Here is a 20,226-nt window from a genome sequence, read left to right as displayed (position 1 = left end):
CACTACACAGTAGGACCTTGTTGTATATTCATTCTAAATGTAATGTTAGTAGTTTGCATCTGACAACCCCAAACTCTCCCTTGTTTGGACTCCCAAGTTCATCCCTCTCCCCCCACTCCTTAGCAACCACAAGTCTGTTCTCTATGTCTGTGAATCTATTACTGCTTCAGCGATAGGTTCATTTGTGTTATATTTCAGATTCCACATTTAAGTGACATTGTATGGTATTTGTCTTTCCGACTTCACTTAGCATGATAATCCCTAGATCCATCCATGTTGCTGCAAATGGCATTCTTTTGTTCTTTTTAATGACTGAGTAGTATTCCATGGTGTATACATAACACATCTTTATCCATTCATCTGTCTGTGGACACTTAGGCTGTTCCCATGTTTTGGCTATTGTGAAGAGTGCTGCTATGAACATAGGGGTGCATGAAGCTTTTTGAATTACAGTTTTATCTAGGTATAATCCCAGGAGTGGATTGTTGAATCATATGGTAATTCTGTTTTCAGTTTTCTGCTGATGTACTTTCTTTTTTTTTTTTTTTTTAAATTGCAGTGAATCAACAGAGTAGATAGTCATACCTTTTCATTGTAAAGAAAGGCTTTCATTATTTTTTATGTAGTCCCCGCCGCCCCCACACCCCCTCTACACTGGCCCCCAAGGGAACACTGGCTCTCAGGTAAGATCCAGGCGTCTTCACAGTTTGGAACCCGATACCACCTTTCCTAGAATACTTGACGCTCTCGCAGGCTTCCTCTGGCAATAATGGAAAGGAGATTCGCCTTAGAATTGTGCTGCTAATAGAGGGAAGCAGAGTCTGGTTTTCACCTAACGGCTCCTGATTGGGGTCTGTTACGTCCAGTCTGAGTCTGCCCTGAACTTGGCGTCGGGACACACCATTCAGGCTCTGGCCGCCCCGGGTTAGGGCGGGGACCCGGCAGAGGAGTCTGCACCCCAAGGTCGTAGCGCCGAGCTGCTTCTCTGTCTGGAAGGCTAGGTGGCAGAGCGCTGGAGATGCCGTATTTGGTACCGGGCTGCTCTTGCGCCAGTCAGGTGAGGCCCGGAGGTTCGCATCTTCAGATCCCTCTCTGATTACAGTCCTTGGATCCCCTTCTCAGCTCCGAAGAGGCGGTCCTAGCGACGAGGTAGTTCGTGAAGTGGGTTTAGTATACTTGTCACCGCTGGGAACCCGGCCCGGGACTCCCAATACTTTGCGGTCTCGCTCAGAACTACATTTCCCAAAAGGCTCCGCGGTGATTGAAAGCTACCTCAGCCTATGGGCGGGGAAGACTTCTCGGCCTAAAGGCTGAGAGGCCAATGGCAAGAGGACGCGGGCGGTATTTTCCGGCTGCTCGCTGCCTTGCCGGGAGTCCCACCTGTGTCCCCACAGCCCTGTCACGAATCCCGGTCGGGTTCTGGGCAGGACCGCCACGGCGTAGCGGGCCGGCTGCGGCTCGGTGGTGGAGGACCCTCGCTCGGTGTTCCGTCCGGGGCTGGGCCCGGGGGCGGTGAGTGATCCGGGGAAGGAGACTGCGGCTGCAGCCTTGGAGCTGCTGAGGGGCGTGGATAGGGCTCGCCCAGCGCCCCGAGGTTGTCCCTGCCGGGTCCCTGCGCTCGCTTTTCAGAGCCCACGGGTCTTGCTGAGGAGTGGGGAGAGGTGGCTACACTTTTCTCTGCCGGCGTCGGGATGGCTCATCCTCTTAATCTTTCTCTCTCTCTCTCTCTTTTTTTTTTTTTTTTTTTGCTCCTCGGTGATGGTCTTCTGGTTTCAGTTTAGCTTTGCGACCCTCTGATCGCTGCACCCAGATTAGGGCCTGCAGCACCGCGAGGGAGGAGAATGGGTCTCGGTCCTAGCGGTGCGGTCATGTTCCTATTAATAAAACCAGGGAACCAACTAGTGCTTCTCACAATGGCACTTAGTCACAGCACCACAGCCTCTAGGGCCTTTGAGGTCACCTGAGGTCACCTGTACAGGGGGCAACAGACTGGGTGGGAAACAGCGTTTGTCTAACCCTAAGAGTTCTCCATCCCGCTGTCTCCTGCAGGGGGGCCCTGCTGTGGGTTTGTAATGGATGTAGAAATAAAATGTTTGCTCAGACTCATTATAGTGTTCACATCCTAATGACAATATATATATATATATTTTTTAAGGTTTTAAACCAGAGAGATGATATGTATTCCCAGTACATTCTAAGTGGCCAATAGCAATGTCTGTAAATGCATCAGTGTTCCCAGGAAAAGTGTTTGTGTATTCTAGTAGTACCAGGTGCTTCGACAGGTAAGACAAAAGATGATAAAGAGTCAAACTTCCTCACCCCAGTCTAGTCCATTCTGCACTGAAATGCAGAATTCTTTGTAGCAGATTCAGCTTGCTGACTTGTATTTGTTTCTATTGGAAACTCTTTAAGTGGAAAAACAAAAAAAAAACCCAACATTATCTTATATATTTTTTGTGACTCCTACTGCCTTACAGCATATTGATTACTGAATAACTTAATGATTCATCCAGTAACCTGACCATCTCCCCCCAAATAATCTCTTCATGATACTGATGTTGATTTTATTAATGTTTTAATGATTGTTTTCAGCCCCCAAATATTTTGTTTTATGCTTATCCCCATTAAATTTCACTTAATTTTATAGTTTATCCATGTTGGTTTTTTCAATCCATGTCTTTTGAGTCCCACTTCTGACGGCATTAAACCTTGAGATAGAATGATACCTAGAACAGTTCCCTTTGGGCTTCTGCACAGTTAGCCCTTGAAGTTGACACTAAATCTACAAGACAAGAAAAGTCAGCCTTTCTCATAACTAATCTGAGTCTAATTAAGTCAGAAATCTCTTACCTAACTGAGGAAAATGTTGTTGGAGAGAATCCAGTGCTTTCCAGAAATCGAGTTATACCCACACACTCCCTTCTGTTTTTCTTGTCCATTGTGGACAATTTCTTCCTCAAAACATTCATGTCTTCAAAAGAGTGAGGGTTCTACAGATGTGTTTGGAGGCCCAGTCCTCACTTTGTGATGAGAAATTTGGCCAAAGGAATGATTATGTAAAAAGAGAAAAGAAGAGCATCCCTTCTGTTGTTGACAGCATTTGTTATTGTTGTTGTTCAGTCTCTAAGTCGTGTCCAACTCTTTGCAACCCCATGGACTGCAGCATGCCAGGCTTCCCTGACCTCCAGTATCTCCCTGAATTTGCTCAGATTCATGTCCATTGAGTTGTTGATGCTATCTAACCATCTCATGCTCTGCTGGCCCCTTCTCCTCCTGCCTTCAATCTTTCCCAGCATCAGACTCTTTTCCAGTGAGTCATCTCTTTGCATCAGGTGGTCAAAATATTAGAGCTTTAGCTTCAACATCAGTCCTTGCAGTGAATATTCAGGGTTGATTTCCTTTAGGATTGACTGGTCTGATCTCCTTGCTGTCCAAAGGACTCTCAAGAGTCTTCTCCAGCACCATAATTTGAAATAATCAATTCTTCAGCACTCAGCTCCTTTATGGTCCAACTCTCATATCCATACATGACTAATGGAAAAACCATAGCTTTGACTTTACGGACTTTTTTCAGCATTTACCTCAGAGCTGTTCTGGTTGAGGGGATTTTGTTTGGGTATGGTGGTGGCTGTCTTTCGGTTTTGAGATAATGGTGAGAATGTCTAGAGAACTCTTGATGTATACTGAGATCTCTTGCTTTAGGAACTGATGACCCTCAGTGATGTGGCTGGGGACTTCAGGGACAAGTGGGTTACCTGGACACTGCTTAGAGAGTCCTCTTCAGGGATGCCGCCCAGCACAGATACAAGAATGGGCTCCCAAAGGGTAAGGATGCAATTTTCCTTCATCTTAGCTTTATTAATATAATTTTTAAAATTTTTGGTTGTACTGAGTGGCTTGTGGGATTTTAGTTCCCTGACCAGGGATTGAACCCATGCCCCCATGCAATGGATTTTGGAGTCCTAACCACAGGACCACCAGGGAAGTCCCTTTATCTTAAACACTTTGAGAGGGCCCAGATCTGAGAAGTCTCTGGGGATGTTGGTCTCTTAGAGCTCCAGCTCTGTGTGAGAGTAATTGACACCTCCCTGGCAGAAAAAGAATGACTTCTATTTTTATGGCACTTAGTGGTTTTCAGATTTCTTTGATATTTTTCTGTCTGATTGATATCTTACCATAGCCCTTTGATATATGTATTTTCATTCCCCTTTTCCAGCTGAGGACCCTGAGACTTAAAGTTAAGTAGCAAAAGTGAGCCCAGCCCAGGTCTTTGTGGAAAAGGGAAGGTGCTCTCCCCAGAGTTTTTTTTTCCGTCACTTAAACAAACAAACCGACCCCTCCAGAGCTCTTTCTAAAATACCATGGCAACTCTGCCTTTTTTTTTTTTTTTTTGGCTGTACCATGGGGCACACAGGATCTTAAATCCCTGACCAGGAATTGAACTCATGTCCCTTGTGGTGGAAGCACGGATCCTTAATCACTGGATCACCTTCTTTCTGGGATGTCTCTCCTTCTTTCTGCTTTACTTCATATCTATTACACAAGTAATATATATTCACTAAAGGGAAAGATAAGCAAAATGAAAACAAAAGTCATCTATTCCACTACTGAAGAGTTATGATCTAAGCATATATACAATTAAAAAAAAAAGGAAATAAAAATAATTGGGATCATACTGAATATTCAGTGGTATATCTTACTTTCTTACACAATGTACTGTGAATATATTTTGACAATAATAAATATCTGTACATTAAAGTAACTACTTAGTATTTTATTATATGGAATACAGTAATTACATAAAATTGAACCATACATTTTTGGGCTACTTTTAACCTATAAACTGGCAATTTCAGATGGCTCAATCAAATGAAATTATTTCTTTGTTGGGAGCTATTTGGGTCATTTTAAATTTTCACTAGTATTGTGATGATGCTCTCTTAACTAACTGCCTTTTTAAAAGTCTTGTTTATTGAAATAATTAGTTAACAGTTAGCTAATATATATATTTTTGCACAATGTCCTTTTTTTGTTTGTTTACTTTTGTTCATTTCTTTAGACTCTCTAGAAATTTCTGGGTTTGAGAATAGATACATTTCTAAGATATTTGGTATTTTTGCCAAATGCCTTCCAAAAAGACTGAATCAATTTATTTATTCCTGTTAGCATTATATGAAGTGTCTATTTCTTCATATTCTATCTATCACAGGGGGTATCATAATCTAAGAGTGTAGGTAAAATAATAGTGATAGCTAACATTTATTGAGGACTTAATCATTTCATCCTCATGACAAGTCTGTAAGGTAGGTCTTTTTAATTAAATGAAATGTATTTATTTATTTTTGGCTGTGCTGGGTCTTTGTTGCCGCACAGACTTTTTTCTAGTTGCAGTGCAAGGGCTTCTCACTGCAGTGGCTTCTCTTGCTGCAGAGCACGAGCTCTTGGGTGCTTGGGCTTCAGCAATTACGGCACATGGACTCTAGAGTACTCCCAGGCTCGAGAGTATAGGCGCAGTAGTTGTGGTGCACAGGCTTAGTTGCCCCTCGGCATGTGAGATCTTCCCCCAAACCAGGAATTGAACCTGTGTTCCCTGTATTAGTGACTTTAGGGACATAGTAGTTCCATGGCTTGGGGATCCTCCCAGACCGGGGGTTCAAACCCATGTCTCCTGCATTGGCAGTCAGATTCTTTACCACTGAGGCACCAGGGAAGCCCTGAGGTGGGTTTTATCATTATCCCTAATTTATAGATGAAGACGCAGAGACACAGGGAGTTTAAGTAACGTTCCTGAGGTCACACATCTAGTCAGAGACATAGTTAGGATTCAAATTCAGACAATAAGACTCCTGAGTTTGCACTCTTTACCTTTATACTATATTCCCTGTGTGTCATTGTTTTAATCTGAATTTCTTTGGCTAATGATGAGTTAAAAGTTTTTCACATATTTATAGGCTGCTTTATTTTCTTTTGTGAATTGCCCATTCATGTCCTTTGTCCTTTTTTTTTTTTCCCACTACAAGTGTTTGTCTTTTTCTCATGGTTATATTGACTGCTGCCCTTCTGGGAAAATTTAAAAACCAAACATTATAGTTAACTTCCTTGATTCTTTCTAAGGGTGAGGTCATGGCGGCTTTGTTTTGATAAACTTATCTCTCCGCAGGAGTTTAGCCTTGTGCCTTGAGGGATGAGTTATTGTGCTTATTCTAGAGTTCCTATCACCCAAGTCTGATTTTTTTTTTTTTTTAAATGGGAAGCAAAGAGCTTTTTCTCAGCCTCTTGGGAGATCACCCTGTTTTATCACGTCATCATGGCTGCCCTTTTCATTTTTATTTATTTATTTTTGGCTGCACTGGGTCTTTGTTGGTGCACACAGGCTTCCTCTAGTTGCAGTGCACAGTCTCCTCATTACAGGGGCTTCTCACTGCAGGGCTCCGTAATTCTGGTTCACTGGCTTAGTTGTCCTGCAGCATGTGGAATGTTCCCGAAACAGACCAGGGATCTAATCTGTGTCCCCTGTATTAGCAGGTGGATTTGTAACCACTGGACCACCAAAAATACATTAGCATTTCCTGGGGTGGTCTCCTTTACCTGGGGAAGAAGAGGGGCTTGCATTTTCTCAAGCCTTATGTGATGGCTCAAATTAACATCCTGTGTTCACCTTCCTTATAGGATTTCGAAACCAAGTGTAATCTCCCAGCTGGAGCAGAAAGAAGAGGCATGGGTCCTTCCACTGCAAAATTTTGAGGCAAGGAAGATCCTGAGGGAAAGTCACACAGGTGAGATGTGTTGCCTGGAGGGTAGAAATCTAGCATTTCAGCCCCTGTTTAGTTAAGGAATTTGGAATGCTGCCCTAGACTTTTTAAAAAATTTTATTTATTTTTGGCTGTGCTGGGTCATCATTGCTTCATGCGGGCTTTCTCTAGTTGTGGCGAGCAGGGGTTACTCTCTACTTGCGGTGCATGGGCTTCTCATTGCAGTGGCTTCTCTTGTTACAATGTGCAGACTTTAGAGCTCGTGGGCTCAGTAGTTGTGGTTCACAGGCTTAGTTGTCCTGCAGAATGTGGGATATCCCTGACCAGGGATTGAACCTGCATCCCCTGCATTGGCAGGCGAATTCTTCACCACTGAGCCAGCAGGGAAACCCTGCTCTCAACTTTGTTCTTGCTATTAGAAGTTTAACTTTGACTTCCTGGACCATCAGTCATTGACCAAATAAAGCCTTCATTTAAATTAAACCTTTCACTTTTGTCTAGACTCTAACATCATTGAAAAAAGTTACCCAGTTCTGACAATATGTGCTTTACTCTTGATATCAAGGTCACCTCAGGGTTCATTGGACCATCTTAAAATAAAAAGGGCTTGGGAATTCCTTCTGTCATGAATGGGAAGCTCAGTGATCTTCAGTAAACTCTTCAGGAATCAAAATGAGAGTAGTCAGACTAAATGTGGTCTGTCGCAAAAACACTAATTTTAATCTTCTTACTGCTTTCTGCTGATCTTTCCTGATTGATGTTTAGTCGCTAAGTTGTGTCTGGCTCTTTTGCAACCCCATGGACTGTAGCCTGCTAGGCTCCTCTGTCCATGGGATTCTCTAGGCAAGAAAACTGGAGTGGGTTGCCATATCCTCCTCCAGGGGATCTTCCCGACCCAGGGATTGATCCTGAATCTCCTGAATTGACAGGTGGATTCTTTACCACTGAGCCACCAGGGATATACTCTTCAGGAATCAGAATGAGAGTAGTCAGATTAAATGTGGTCTGTAGCAAAAATACTAATTTTACTCTTTCTTGCTGCTTTCTGATGATCTTTCCTGAAAAGTAATAACTTCATCCTGTGTTACTTCTGTTAACTTTACAGAATTTAAGCATCAGGTGGTACAACTCGATCAGGACGTTTCCGAAACTGCAGAACCATGTGGAACATCCTCAGAAGGGGCCAATAAAGATATTTCTCCTCCCCCTAGCTGGGGAGGAAACTGGGAGAGGGGTCTTGAGTTAGAAGGGCAGCATGGTACCCTCTTGGGAGAGGGTCAGCAGGGGCCCTTTTCACAGGAGAAGGAATTAAACAAGCTCCTGGAAGGATATATAGGAAAGAAGCTGGTGTGTGTGGAATGTGGGAAAAGCTTTAACCAGAGCTCCTATCTCATAAGGCACCGAAGAACCCATACTGGCGAGAGGCCCTATAAGTGCATGGAGTGTGGGAAAGGCTTCAAACAGAGTTCAGACCTCATCACCCACCGCAGAACACACACAGGAGAGAAACCCTACCAGTGCCACAGGTGTGAGAAAAAATTCAGCGACAGCTCGACCCTCATCAAACATCAGAGAACCCACACGGGCGAGAGACCCCACCAGTGCCCCGAGTGTGGGAAGACTTTTGCACGGAAACCGCACCTCACGGTGCACCAGAGAACCCACACGGGGGAGAAGCCCTACGTGTGCCTTCAGTGTCACAAGAGCTTCAGTCGGAGCTCCAATTTCATCACCCACCAGAGGACCCACACCGGAGTGAAGCCCTACAGGTGTCGCGACTGCGGGGAGAGTTTCGGCCAGAGCTCGGATCTGATTAAGCACCAGCGGACCCACACGGGAGAGCGGCCCTTCAAGTGCCCCGAGTGCGGGAAGGGCTTCCGAGATAGCTCTCATTTTGTGGCCCACATGAGCACTCACTCGGGAGAAAGGCCCTTCAGCTGTCCTTACTGCCACAAGAGTTTCAGTCAGAGCTCGCACCTGGTCACGCACCAGAGGACACACACGGGCGAGAGGCCTTTTAAGTGCGATGGCTGTGGGAAGGGTTTTGCCGACAGCTCTGCCCTGGTCAAGCACCAGCGGATCCACACCGGAGAAAGACCCTATAAATGTGGCGAATGCGGCAAGAGCTTCAACCAGAGCTCTCACTTCATCACGCACCAGCGGATCCACTTGGGAGACAGACCCTATCGCTGCCCCGAGTGCGGCAAAACCTTCAATCAGCGTTCCCATTTCCTCACACACCAGAGAACGCACACAGGAGAGAAACCCTTTCACTGCAGTGAATGCGACAAGAGCTTCCGGCAGAAAGCACACCTTTTGTGCCATCAGAACACTCACCTGATGTAGGAAATAGTCTTTCGTGCTTCTCCTCCCTTCCAAATTTCCGTCGCTGTTGTCTTTGTTTCTGTTTCTTCTTGGCTGCGCTGCAAGGCACATGGAACCTTAATTCCCTGTGTGCATGCTCGGTCGCTCAGTCATGTCCAACTCTTTGCAACTCCATGGACTGTAGCCCACCAGCTCCTCTGTCCATGGGAGTTCCCAGGCAAGAATACTGGAGTGGACTGCCATTTCCTTCTCCAGAGGATCTTCCCGACCCAGGGATGGAGACCAGGGGTCAAACCTTGCATTAGAAGTTCGGAGTTTCAGCCACTGGACCACCAGGAGGTCCCACCGCTATTATCTCTAAGTGCTCCAAATAGAGAAAAGCTGAGCATTGGTAGCTCATGTCAGGCCCTAATCTGTTCTCTTTTTCTGTTTTTTCATGGCAAGGATAAACCTAGAGGGTCCAAACAGTGTTCTAAACACAAAAAGCATTCCTTCAGTGTTTTTGACTGACTTATAGAGAAATGTGAGTTTTGTGGTTGATGCCTGGTTACTAAAAGAGAAGTGAGATAAATGTAGTCATTCTATCATTGTGTGTGTGCTAAGTCCCTTTGGTCCTATCTAACTCTTTGCGACCCCATGGGACTGTAGGTCACCAGGCTCCTCTTGCCATGTGATTCTCCAGGCAAGAATACTGGAGTGGGTTGCCATTTCCTCCTCCGGGATCTTCCTGACCTAGGGATCCAACCCAGGTTGCTTGCATTGCTGGCAGATTCTTTACCGCTGAGCCAACAGGGAAGCCCTAAATGACTCATTATGGGTCATGTAATTAACTCACAGAAAAACCAGAATCTGTCTGCAGGTCTCCTCTTCCACAACATGGAACAGACCAGCTCTGGGATTTGTTAGAGCATCTCTGAGACACCACACAACTGAAGGAACCATATTATGTCCATTAAACCACTCTGAAATTGGAGATGATGTGGGGAGGTAGCCTAGGTTCCCAACAACTTTACAGGGTCCGATGCTGGGGTCCTTGATCCTCATGGAAGATGTAAGTGGGTAAGGAAGGAGTTGAGTATTGAACACTCTGGAGAGAAAAGTGGGAGACTGGTTTTTCTTTCAAGCTTTCCTATGTCAATACAGACTAATAGATCAGCCTTGGAACACTAGTTCTCTTCCAGTATATGGAGTGCCATCTGAGTGCTAAAACAGGGGATAGAACTCAGATGATGACCTAAACACTTTCTTTAATAGATAATTGATCAGGGGGACTTCCCTGGTGGTCCAGTGGCTGAGGCTCCATGCTCCCAATGCAGGGGGTCCAGGTTCTGTCCTTGGTCAGGGAACTAGATCCCACCTGCCGAAACTAAGCATTCAAATACCACAACTAAAGATTCTGCATGCCTCAATGAAGTGCTGGTGCAGTCAAATAAATAAAAATAAGTATTAAAAAATTTATGTCATTTATTGTGCCCATCTTTGCATGAAATGTTCCCTTGGTATCTCTGATTTTCTTGAAGAGATCTCTAGTCTTTCCCATTCTATTGTTTTCCTCTATTTCTTTGTATTGATCATTGAGGAAGGCTTTCTTATCTCTCCTTGCTATTCTTTGGAACTCTGCAAAAACCCAGTCAATCCTCAAGGAAATCAGTCCTGAACATTCATTGGAAGGACTGATGCTGAAACTGAAACTCCAATACTTTGACCACCTGATACGAAGAACTGACTCATTGGAAAAGACCCTGATGCTGGGAAAGATTGAAGGCAAGAGGATAAGGGGACGACAGAGGATGAAAGTTGGAGAGCATCACTGACTTGATGAACATGAGTTTGAGCAAGCTTCGGGAGTTGGTGATGGACAAGGAAGCCTGGTGTGCTGCAGTCCATGGGGTTGCAAAGAATCAGACACGAGTGAGTGACTAAACTGAACTGAAAGTATTAAAAAATAGATAATTGAATGGGAAAAAAATCTGGTTAATTCAGTGCTATAAGTTCATAAAATGTGATCCCTGACCCAGCAGCATTATCATCATCTGGGAACTTGTTAGAAATGCAAGTTCTAAGTCCCCATCCCAGACTTACTGAATTGGAAGCTAGGGGTGGGACCTAACAATATGTGTTTTATTTAAAATTTTTTTTCAAAGATTTTTTTTTAATGTGGACCATTTTTTAAAAAGTCTTTATTGGATTTGTTACAATATTGCTTCTGTTTTTTGTTTTTTTTTTTTAATTTTGGTTTTCTCACCCCAAGCTCCATGGGATCTTTGCTCCCTGACCACAGATCAAACCTGTGTTGCCTGCATTGGAAGGCAAAGTATTAACCACTGGACTACAAGGAAAGTCCCACAATATGTGTTCTAATAAGCCCTCCAGGTGACTATTATGCATGCCCAAGTTTGAGAACCACAGCTTTAAAAGATGGCTCTTCTACTAAAGGCAGCCACAGTACTATTATTGTTCCTACAAAAAATTAACAAGATTTTGTAATACTCCAAATACTAATACAAATACTGCAGTCGGTGTTCACATTTCCCTAATTATCTTATGTTTTTTTATTTTTATTTTTACTTTACATGTCTTTTGGTCGTGCTGAATGGTTTTCAGGATCTTAGTTCCCTGACCAGGGATTGAACTCAGGCAGAGTCCTAACCGCTGGACCACCAGGGAAGTCCCCGTTTTTATTTTTCAGTTTGTTTTGAATCAAAATCCAGATAAGATCTTTGCATTCAACTGGTTGATATGTTCCTTACAGAAGTCATCCCTCTTCTCTCTTCTTTCCTTGTATTTCATTTGTTGGGAAAAACAAAAACAAAAACAAAAAACTTGTCCTTTAAGTGTCTACAGGTCTGTATTTTGCTAATTTCAACCTATGGGATCCTTTAACATGCTCCTCATCATCTGCTTTCCTAATGTTGGTAGTTGGATCTGTAAATTTGATCAGATTCAGATTTAGGGAAGGGTAAGGCAAGAATGGGCTTCCCTGGTAGCTCAGTGGTAAACAATCTGCCTGCCAATGCAGGAGATGTGAGATCAATCCCTGGGTCATTAAGATCCCCTGGAGAAGGAAATGGTAACCCTCTCCAGTATTGTTGCCTGGGGAATAAAAAGATCCTGATGCTGGGAAAGATTGAAGGCAAAAGGAGAAGGGGGAGGCAGAGGATGAGATGGTTGGATATCATCACCAACTCAATGGACGTGAATTTGAGCAAACTCCGGGAGACAATGGAGAACAGAGGAGTCTGGTGGGCTCCAGTCCATGGGGTCGCAAAGACCTGAACATGACTGAGTGACTAAACAACAACAATATGGGCAATAACACTCCATAGTGATCTTATGCACTTCTGTCAGGAAGCACCTGATACCTCTTTTTGTCTCTTTTCTTATGAAGTTGGCAACCATTGATAAGCCCTTATTTCACTTGGGTTTGCCAAATGCTTTTATATCTGTCATCCTTCTTCATCTATTAGCTGAAATACTTTTTTTTTTCCTCATTTTTGCAACAAGCTTTTATTACTTTTTTGAAATACTTCTTTAAAGAGAACTCCCTCAATCAACTATTTGGTTTCCCTGAGGTACAGCTTGTATAGGAACAACAGTTGCTTGGTTAGAACCCCTCTGATTTCTTCTTAATAAAACTATATAAATGTGGGCCTCCATGCCTTAGATTTTAAATGCCTTCCAGTGAGAGACTCTGCTCTGACAGGACATTTATAAATGCATAAGTCTCAGAATAAATTTCTTCTAATGGCCTCTGATGTTTTTCTCCTGCTTATACCCCTCTAGTTTGACTAGGTTCTCCAGAAAGCCATGTGCTAAAGAGCTCAGAAAACACTTGAGTGATTCCTTAGGGATGGACTTGCTAAGTTGCCAATTAATATTGGGTTGACCAAAGAGTTGGTTCAGGTTTTTCCATAAGATGTTACAGTAAAACCTGAAGGGAAATTTTGGCCAACTCAGTATTTCTTGACCCAGGCCTGAAAACAGGAGAGGAAATTACATTCCCATTAGCTGGGAATGGTTTTACAGCCCTTTCATGGTACTATATGAGCATATCATCTTCATTTATCGTATCTATCCAAGCACTGTTCTAAGTCAGATACAATCAGTATGTTAAATAACCAGGGAAGTCCCATATCCTATTTTATTTTCATCAAAGCCCTTATACCTGTCTGATCTTTTCCTGTTTACTTGTTTTGGTAAACATCATGGTAGGAGGGTGGGGAAGATCCCCTGGAGAAGGAAACGGCAACCCACTCCAGTACTCTTGTCTGGAGAATTCCATGGATGGAGGAGCGGAACAGGCTGCAGTCCGTGGAATCACAAAGAGTCGGACACAACTGTGCAACTAACTTTCAGTGGTAGGTGGGAGCCATCTCTCCTACTTGCCATTCTTTCCCTGGCACCTAAAACAGTGCCTGGCATGTACTAGGTGCTCAGTAAACATTCATTGGATGAATTCTTGGAGGCATGCTCATAGGCAAGGAACTCATGCTGGAAAAGCAGTGGTGTGAGACGAAGAGGGACAGATGGGTGAGAGTTACACCAGGGAGGCTATTAGTTGCCAAACTGAGTGTGGATATTATTCTCTGGGGGAATGGAGTGTCTGTCCTCAATGATGGTTTTCCAATAGAGGAGAGGCATGATCATTGTTTAAGGAAGTTTGATTGGGCAGCCATGTGTAAATCACATTCCACAGGGAAAAATGAAAAGCATTGCCTCAATGCATGATATCAAGGGCTTAGTGTCTGGCCCATAGTAGCTCTCCAATAGATGACTGTTAATCACCAAGCACTGTGGCAGGCACTGGGAGATACAGAACAAAAAGGCAAGACCATTAAACCTTCTTTCTACCTCAAAAGAATTCTTCCTAAACCCTACTGTCACATTCCTCCCCTCCCCAACCTTTTTAAACAATTTTGTTTTCTATGTCTGTGAAGACTAACTATATTTTTTAAAACTATTTTATTTATTTATTTGGCTGTGTTGAAGCCAAATAAATAGTTGCAGCACAAGGAATCTTCACTGGGTCATGGGAATCTTTCCATTCGACACACAGATTCTCTCTAGTTGTGGTGCAGGGGCTCAATAGCTCAGCAGCACATGGGATCTTAATTCCCCAACCAGGGATCAAACCTGTGTTACCTGCCTTGCAAAGTGGATTCTTAACCACTGGACTACCAGGGAAGTCCCCCTCTCCTTTTTGTCAAACTTCCATTAATATGTATCATATTCTCAGGGCTATCATGTCCAGGCTCTTTTAATTGAGCATCTCACCTCCACGATACCTTTGGCTTAGATTTCTCTTTCCCCCTCTTTCCTGTATTTTGCTGGTGCTGAGTCATGGAACTTGTCTCCACACTGCCCCCCACCTTTTTAATTGTAAAAGCACAATGTGCTTTTTGTAAAATTCTCCAAACAGTACAGAAGCGCCCACAGTAAAAAAAAAAAAAGAAAAGAAAAGAAAATGCCTCGATTTTTCCTATTCCTTCCCACAATGTCACTCCCCAGAATTCACCCCTGTAATCATCTGGCATCCCAAATCTTGTTCCTAGCTCCTGTTTTCCATCCACACTCCAGCCTCTAAACTAAAGAGATGGTTTTTCATCTGTTCTCAATGATATTTCTCTTCAGTTCAACTAAAAAAATACCAAAAATTTATTGAGTGCTATACACCAAGTATCAATAACCTCAGATATGCAGATGATACCACCCTTATGGCAGAAAGTGAAGAAGAGCTAAAGAGCCTCTTGATGAAAGTGAAAGAGGAGAGTGAACAAGTTGGCTTAAAGCTCAACATTCAGAAAACTAAGATCATGGCATCTGGTCCCATCACTTCATGGCAAATAGATAGGGAAACAATGGAAACAGTGGCAGACTTTATTTTTTTGGGGTCCAGAATCACTGCAGATGGTGACTGCAGCCATGAAATGAAAAGACACTTGCTCCTTGGCAGGAAAGTTATGACCAACCTAGACCAACAAAGGTCCGTCTAGTCAAGGCTATGGTTTTTCCAGTGGTCATGTATGGATGTGAGAGTTGGACTATAAAGAAAGCTGAGTGCCAAAAAATTGATGCTTTTGAACTGTGGTGTTGGAGAACACTCTTGAGAGTCTCTCGGACTGCAAGGAGATCCAACCAGTCCATCCTAAAGGAAATCAGTCCTGGGTGTTCATCAGAAGGACTGATGTTAAAGCTGAAACTCCAATACTGTGGCCACCTGATGAGAAGAGCTGACTCATTGAAAAAGACCCTGATGCTGGGAAAGATTGAAGGCGGGAGGAGAAGGGGATGACAGAGGATGAGATGCTTGGATGGCATGACTGACTCAATGGACATGAGTTTGAGTAGGCTCCGGGAGTTGGTAATGGACAGGGAAGTCTGGCGTGCTGCAGTCCATGGGGTAACAAAGAGTTGGACATGACTGAGTGACTGAACTGATACACCAAGTCCTACACCAGATACAAGAGGTATAAAGACAAAACAATGAAAGAGTTCCACATTTAAAAAGCTGTTACACTTGGGCAAGTTACTCTCTCTGATCCTTATTTCTTTACCTGTAAAGTGGGGATAAGCCTTTATGGGGTCGATGAGGATTAATGAGATGATACATAGCAAACTCTGCATAGTACCTGGTATGTTGTGTGTGTTCTGTAAATGTCGATAACAACAATGATAATGATCTCATCTTTGCTTTGTAGGAGTTTATAGTTTAAAGAGGAAATTCAAAGAATAAGAATTATGGAGGTGAAGAGGGGCTTCCCTGGTTGGTCCAGTGATAAAGAATTCACCTTTCAATGCAGGGGATGCAGGTTCAATCCTTGGTCAGGGAACTAAGATTCCACATGTCACAGGGCAACCAAGCCTGCAACTGAAACTACAGAGTCTGCATGTGAGGACCCAGCACAGCCAAAAAAAAAAGAAGAAGAAGAAGAAGAAAAATATTGTTGGAAAGTGGGAGGCAGGCAGTTTAAATAAAATTAAAAGGTAGAGGTAGAGAGCTGGGAGACTAAAAAGTGATAGCTTGGCCTCAACCTCTAAGTGTATTTCTCAAAGCATGAGTCGAAAACTACCTGCATTCCTCCTACTGAGGTGCTTGTTTAAAATGCAGATTTAGTGGCCCCACCTCCAGCAAATATGGTAAATTCACACAGTGGAATTGTTGAATACATCTGGACAAATGAATAAACTATAGTTGTATCTATTAACATAGATAGGCCTCAATAACTCAATATTGAGAGCGAAAAATAAGATGCAGAAAATACATATAGTAAGGACCAAAATACAATACAGATTAAAACAGACAAAACCAAATACTATATTGCTTAAGCAATAAGCACAAACTGTCATGAAAAACAAAGGGTTTATTAATATAAAATTCAAAGTAGAGGTTAATTGGAATGGGGAAGAAGGATGCTCAGGTTTTTTTTCTATTTCTTAAGCTGGATGCTAAGCACAGATATTCTTTTAATCATAGAATTATAATTCTTTAACTTCCTAGTGGTCCAATGGTTAAAACTTCACCTTCTAAAGCAGGTGGTTAGGTCCCATCTCTGGTCAGGGTGCTAAGATCCCACATGCCTAGCGGCTGAAAAACCAAAACAAAACAAAAGCAATATTGTAACAATTTCAATAAAGACTTAAAAAAATGGTCCATCCACATTTAAAAAAATCTTTAAAAGATCAATTAATATGCATTGTTTATATACGCTTGACTTTATAAGATATTTCACAAGAGAAAAAAAAGCAAATAAGAAAACAATACTCTTCCACAAACAAATCTTTTCCACTTAAATCTCATAGAGATGAGTTACACTAAGAAGAGATAAAAGAAAAAGACAGTCCAGAATGCCTGAGTCCAAACAGACACCAACCAGGAAAATCTCCTCCATTTATTCTAAATCACACACTCACACTTTGTCACTTTTCCTTCAGCTAAAAAACAAACCCTCCCTTTATGTACATCAATTAGTGCAAACAAGCATTCAGAAGATTACAGGCTTACCCTCCTATAAACAGCCAAACTCAGACCCTCTGTTTGAATGGAGGATGACCTGCTATATTAATAATGCTCTTGAGAACATCCTTATTTTTTCCTCTCAGAAAAAAAATATTTCCACATTTTGGATTATTTCCACAGGGTGTGAACACTTTTACAGCTCTCGTTGCTAGCTGCCAAATCGTTTTCTGAGTGAATTGTACCAATTTACAATGCTACCAGTCATAAATGACTGCTAGTTTCACCACACCCTCATCCTTGAAAAACACTTTTGCTAATACAATAGACATGATCCTTACATATTGTTTTAATTTGCATTTCTTTATCAGTGAAATTAAACATTTTTTCCAATGTCAGCTTCTTTATTTCTTCTGTTGTCATTTGTTTATTTAGGATATAGGATCAGAATCAAAGAACTCCACTATTTGACTTTCAGGAAGTTACTTTTTTCCTGTTCCCTTCCCCTCCCTGCTTTATTATTTTTTAAATGTTCATTTTAGAAATATCAGAAAATAGAATTCAGCAAACAAGAAAGGTAAAATCAGCTGCTACTCCACCTACCAGTGATAACCACTACTGTTAATTGGATATCCTTTTAACTTCTTCTCTAACAACCTAAACTTTCTGAGCATTTTCCCCCACTTATAAAATGGGAATACTTGTCTCTCAAGTTGATAATTAAATGAGCTGGTGTAGGTGAAAGTGATTTATAAGGTACAGGATGTTTTATAATTACAAGTTGCTGTGCTTATGATATAAAACACCCTTTACCGTGCCAAATAGAACGGTGGTACTTTGTTCCCTGGATGTAGCCTGCCGGAACATCCTTCCCTCTAGAATGACTTTCTGCTCAATTCTTCTGAATAAACAAGCATCCACTTTAACAAAAATAATTTTATTTATTTATTTTTGGCTGCTCTGGGTCTTCGTTGCTGTGCTCATGGTCTAGTTCCAGAGAGCGGGGACTACTCTCCAGTTGCAGTGTGAAGGCTTCTGTTTGCGGTGGGCTTTCTTGTTGCAAAGCACAGGCCCTGGGGCGGGCGGGCTTCAGGAGTCGCTGCGATGTGGGCTCAGTAGCTGGGGCTCCCGGGCTCGAGAGCACAGGCTCAGTAGTTGTGGCCCACAGGCTTAGTTGCTCCACGGCATGTGGGATCCTCCCAGACCAGGGACGGAACTTGTGTGTCCCATACTGGAAGGTAGATTCTTTACCACTGAGCCACCAGGGAAGCCCCACTTATTTATTTTTTTTAATTAGTATGTAAGCTATACAAAAGGGGAAATTCCCTGGTGGTCCCGTGGTTAGGACTCAGCCCTTTCATTCCGTGGACTGGGGTTCCACCCCTGGTCAGGGAACTAAGATCCTGCAAGCCGTGTGGTGGCATAGCAAAAAAAAAAAAAAAAAGGTATACAAAAGTTACAAAGAGGAGAGGAAAGAACAACTGTGTACCTGCCCTTCGGCTTAAGAAATTAAAAAAAAAAAAAGGAAAGAAGATTTTACCACTACACTTAAACGTTCCTGTGACTTCCTCCCCAGTTACAGCCTTTCTCCAACCCATATTCTATGCTCCTGAATTTGGTATTTCTCACTCCTGTGCCTTTGCATTTCTTGATGCCCTCTGTCTCTCTAGATATATTTATAAGGAGATACTGATATATATCCCTAAGCAATGTATACTACTGGTTTGCATAAACTTGTTTATGTTGTATATAAATGAGTAGCAAGGTTAAGAATTCTGTACCTCCCCCTCCCCCATATTATGTTTGTGAGGTTTTCCATGTTGAACTTAGTTGATTTCCTTACTTTAACATTCAGTATATAATTATACCACATTCACCTGTTTTCCTGACGATAGCTATTAGGTCATTTCTGGTTTTTGCTGTCACAGGTATTTCTGCCTATTTTGGGTACATCTCCTTGTGTATTTTGCAATATGTAGGAGTTTCTCTGCGTATACACACCTGGAAGTGAGATCCTGAGGTCACAGGGTGAGTGCATCTTTACCTGGATGTTGCCAAATTATTCTCCAAAATGACTGTACTAATTTCCACCATCACCACCAGGGTGTAAATATTACCTTTACTATTTTTTCTTGTTGGCCCTGAGTTTTAGAGACTTTTGAATTTTTCAAGTCTGATAGGTGTGAAATAACATCTCATTGTGGTTTTAATATGCACTTTCCTGATTAGTCTTGAAGTTGAACAACTTCTATGAGTTTATTGGCTGTTCAGTGAATTCTGTGTTCATAAAGTATCTATTCTTTAAATTCCCTTTAAAACACTCCCTCTCCAGGAAATATTTCCACATCTCCGCCATCAAGCAGGTGGAATCTCCATAACCCTTTCTATTGGTATGTCTTGGGTTTCACTCACTTTTTTATTTTACATTGTACTCTGTTTTGTGTACCCGTCTAAAGGGCAAAGCCTATGTTTAACTCAACTTTATGACCTCATTAGTACCTAGTACAACATTTCATAAAACTTTATTGAATCAAATCATTCCTCCCCTGCTTATAAAATCTTAGTTGCCTATTGTCTACAGGAGAGAGTTGAATCTCCTTAGTGGAGCATGTAAGATCCTTACATGGGCTCTGGAAACAACTTTCCTTCCTGACTCTCCTCTTGAGATGACCATACCTTCTGCCCCAGATTCTGGATTCTTCATCCACAGTGAGGTCCCAGTACTCAAATGTCTGGCTTCTCTCCTCGCAGTCAGGATGCAACGTTGATCCCATCTGTTTTAGCTGCACATCAGATTACTAAACAGAAAAATTTAGGGATCCTGAAATTAAAAGCTTGCTTTTATTGATGAGCAGGAGTTTTGCCCTGAATATGTCATTTGTGTACTATGTGTATATATATTTCTTTATCCAGGTGATTTAGACTCAACTGAAGAAACCCAAAGCACTTAACTTCAACACCTTAGCCTACAGTCCAAACCTGGACACAGCCTGCCCTACCTCTTCAGAGTCAAAGGCATATCGCAAACAGAATATATGGATACATGTCCAATCCACATCGTATCTCCCCAACTGATTCAATTTAATTCAGCAAATACTTATTTTACACCTGTGACATCCAGGCCCAGTCCAAGGTGCTAGGGGTATAGATATAGACACGACAGTTCTCTCAAGGAACACATAAGGTAGCTGAAGG

General features: G+C 42.5%; 1 protein-coding gene across 2 annotated transcripts; it reads left to right on the top strand.

The window, feature by feature from the left end:
- Window positions 1-1,345: 1,345 nt before the first annotated feature.
- Window positions 1,346-10,464, top strand: ZNF774 (zinc finger protein 774). Of its 2 annotated transcripts, XM_043922683.1 has the most exons (5): window positions 1,356-1,512; window positions 2,156-2,282; window positions 3,703-3,825; window positions 6,670-6,776; window positions 7,858-10,464. In XM_043922683.1, the coding sequence occupies exons 3-5, from the start codon at window positions 3,722-3,724 to the stop codon at window positions 9,096-9,098; spliced, it is 1,452 nt and encodes a 483-aa protein (XP_043778618.1). In that variant the 5' UTR covers window positions 1,356-1,512; window positions 2,156-2,282; window positions 3,703-3,721; the 3' UTR covers window positions 9,099-10,464. The 2 variants fall into 2 exon arrangements, with proteins under 2 accessions (XP_043778619.1, XP_043778618.1); XM_043922684.1 differs by lacking the exon at window positions 2,156-2,282 and having other exon boundaries at window positions 1,346-1,512.
- Window positions 10,465-20,226: the final 9,762 nt, after the last annotated feature.

The sequence above is a fragment of the Cervus elaphus genome, chromosome 13, assembly GCF_910594005.1.
Source record: "Cervus elaphus chromosome 13, mCerEla1.1, whole genome shotgun sequence".
In the NCBI taxonomy this organism is placed as follows: domain Eukaryota; kingdom Metazoa; phylum Chordata; class Mammalia; order Artiodactyla; family Cervidae; genus Cervus; species Cervus elaphus.
This window is presented reverse-complemented; position numbering and strand designations above follow the sequence as displayed.

Excerpts from the sequence above, each read along its gene's own strand:
- ZNF774 (XM_043922684.1), top strand. The coding sequence starts at position 3,722 with ATGTGGCTGGGGACTTCAGGGACAAGTGGGTTACCTGGACACTGCTTA. Across the intron at positions 3,826-6,669 it reads CAAGAATGGGCTCCCAAAGG|GATTTCGAAACCAAGTGTAA; the intron begins GTAAGGATGCAA and ends CCTTCCTTATAG. Across the intron at positions 6,777-7,857 it reads CCTGAGGGAAAGTCACACAG|AATTTAAGCATCAGGTGGTA; the intron begins GTGAGATGTGTT and ends TTAACTTTACAG.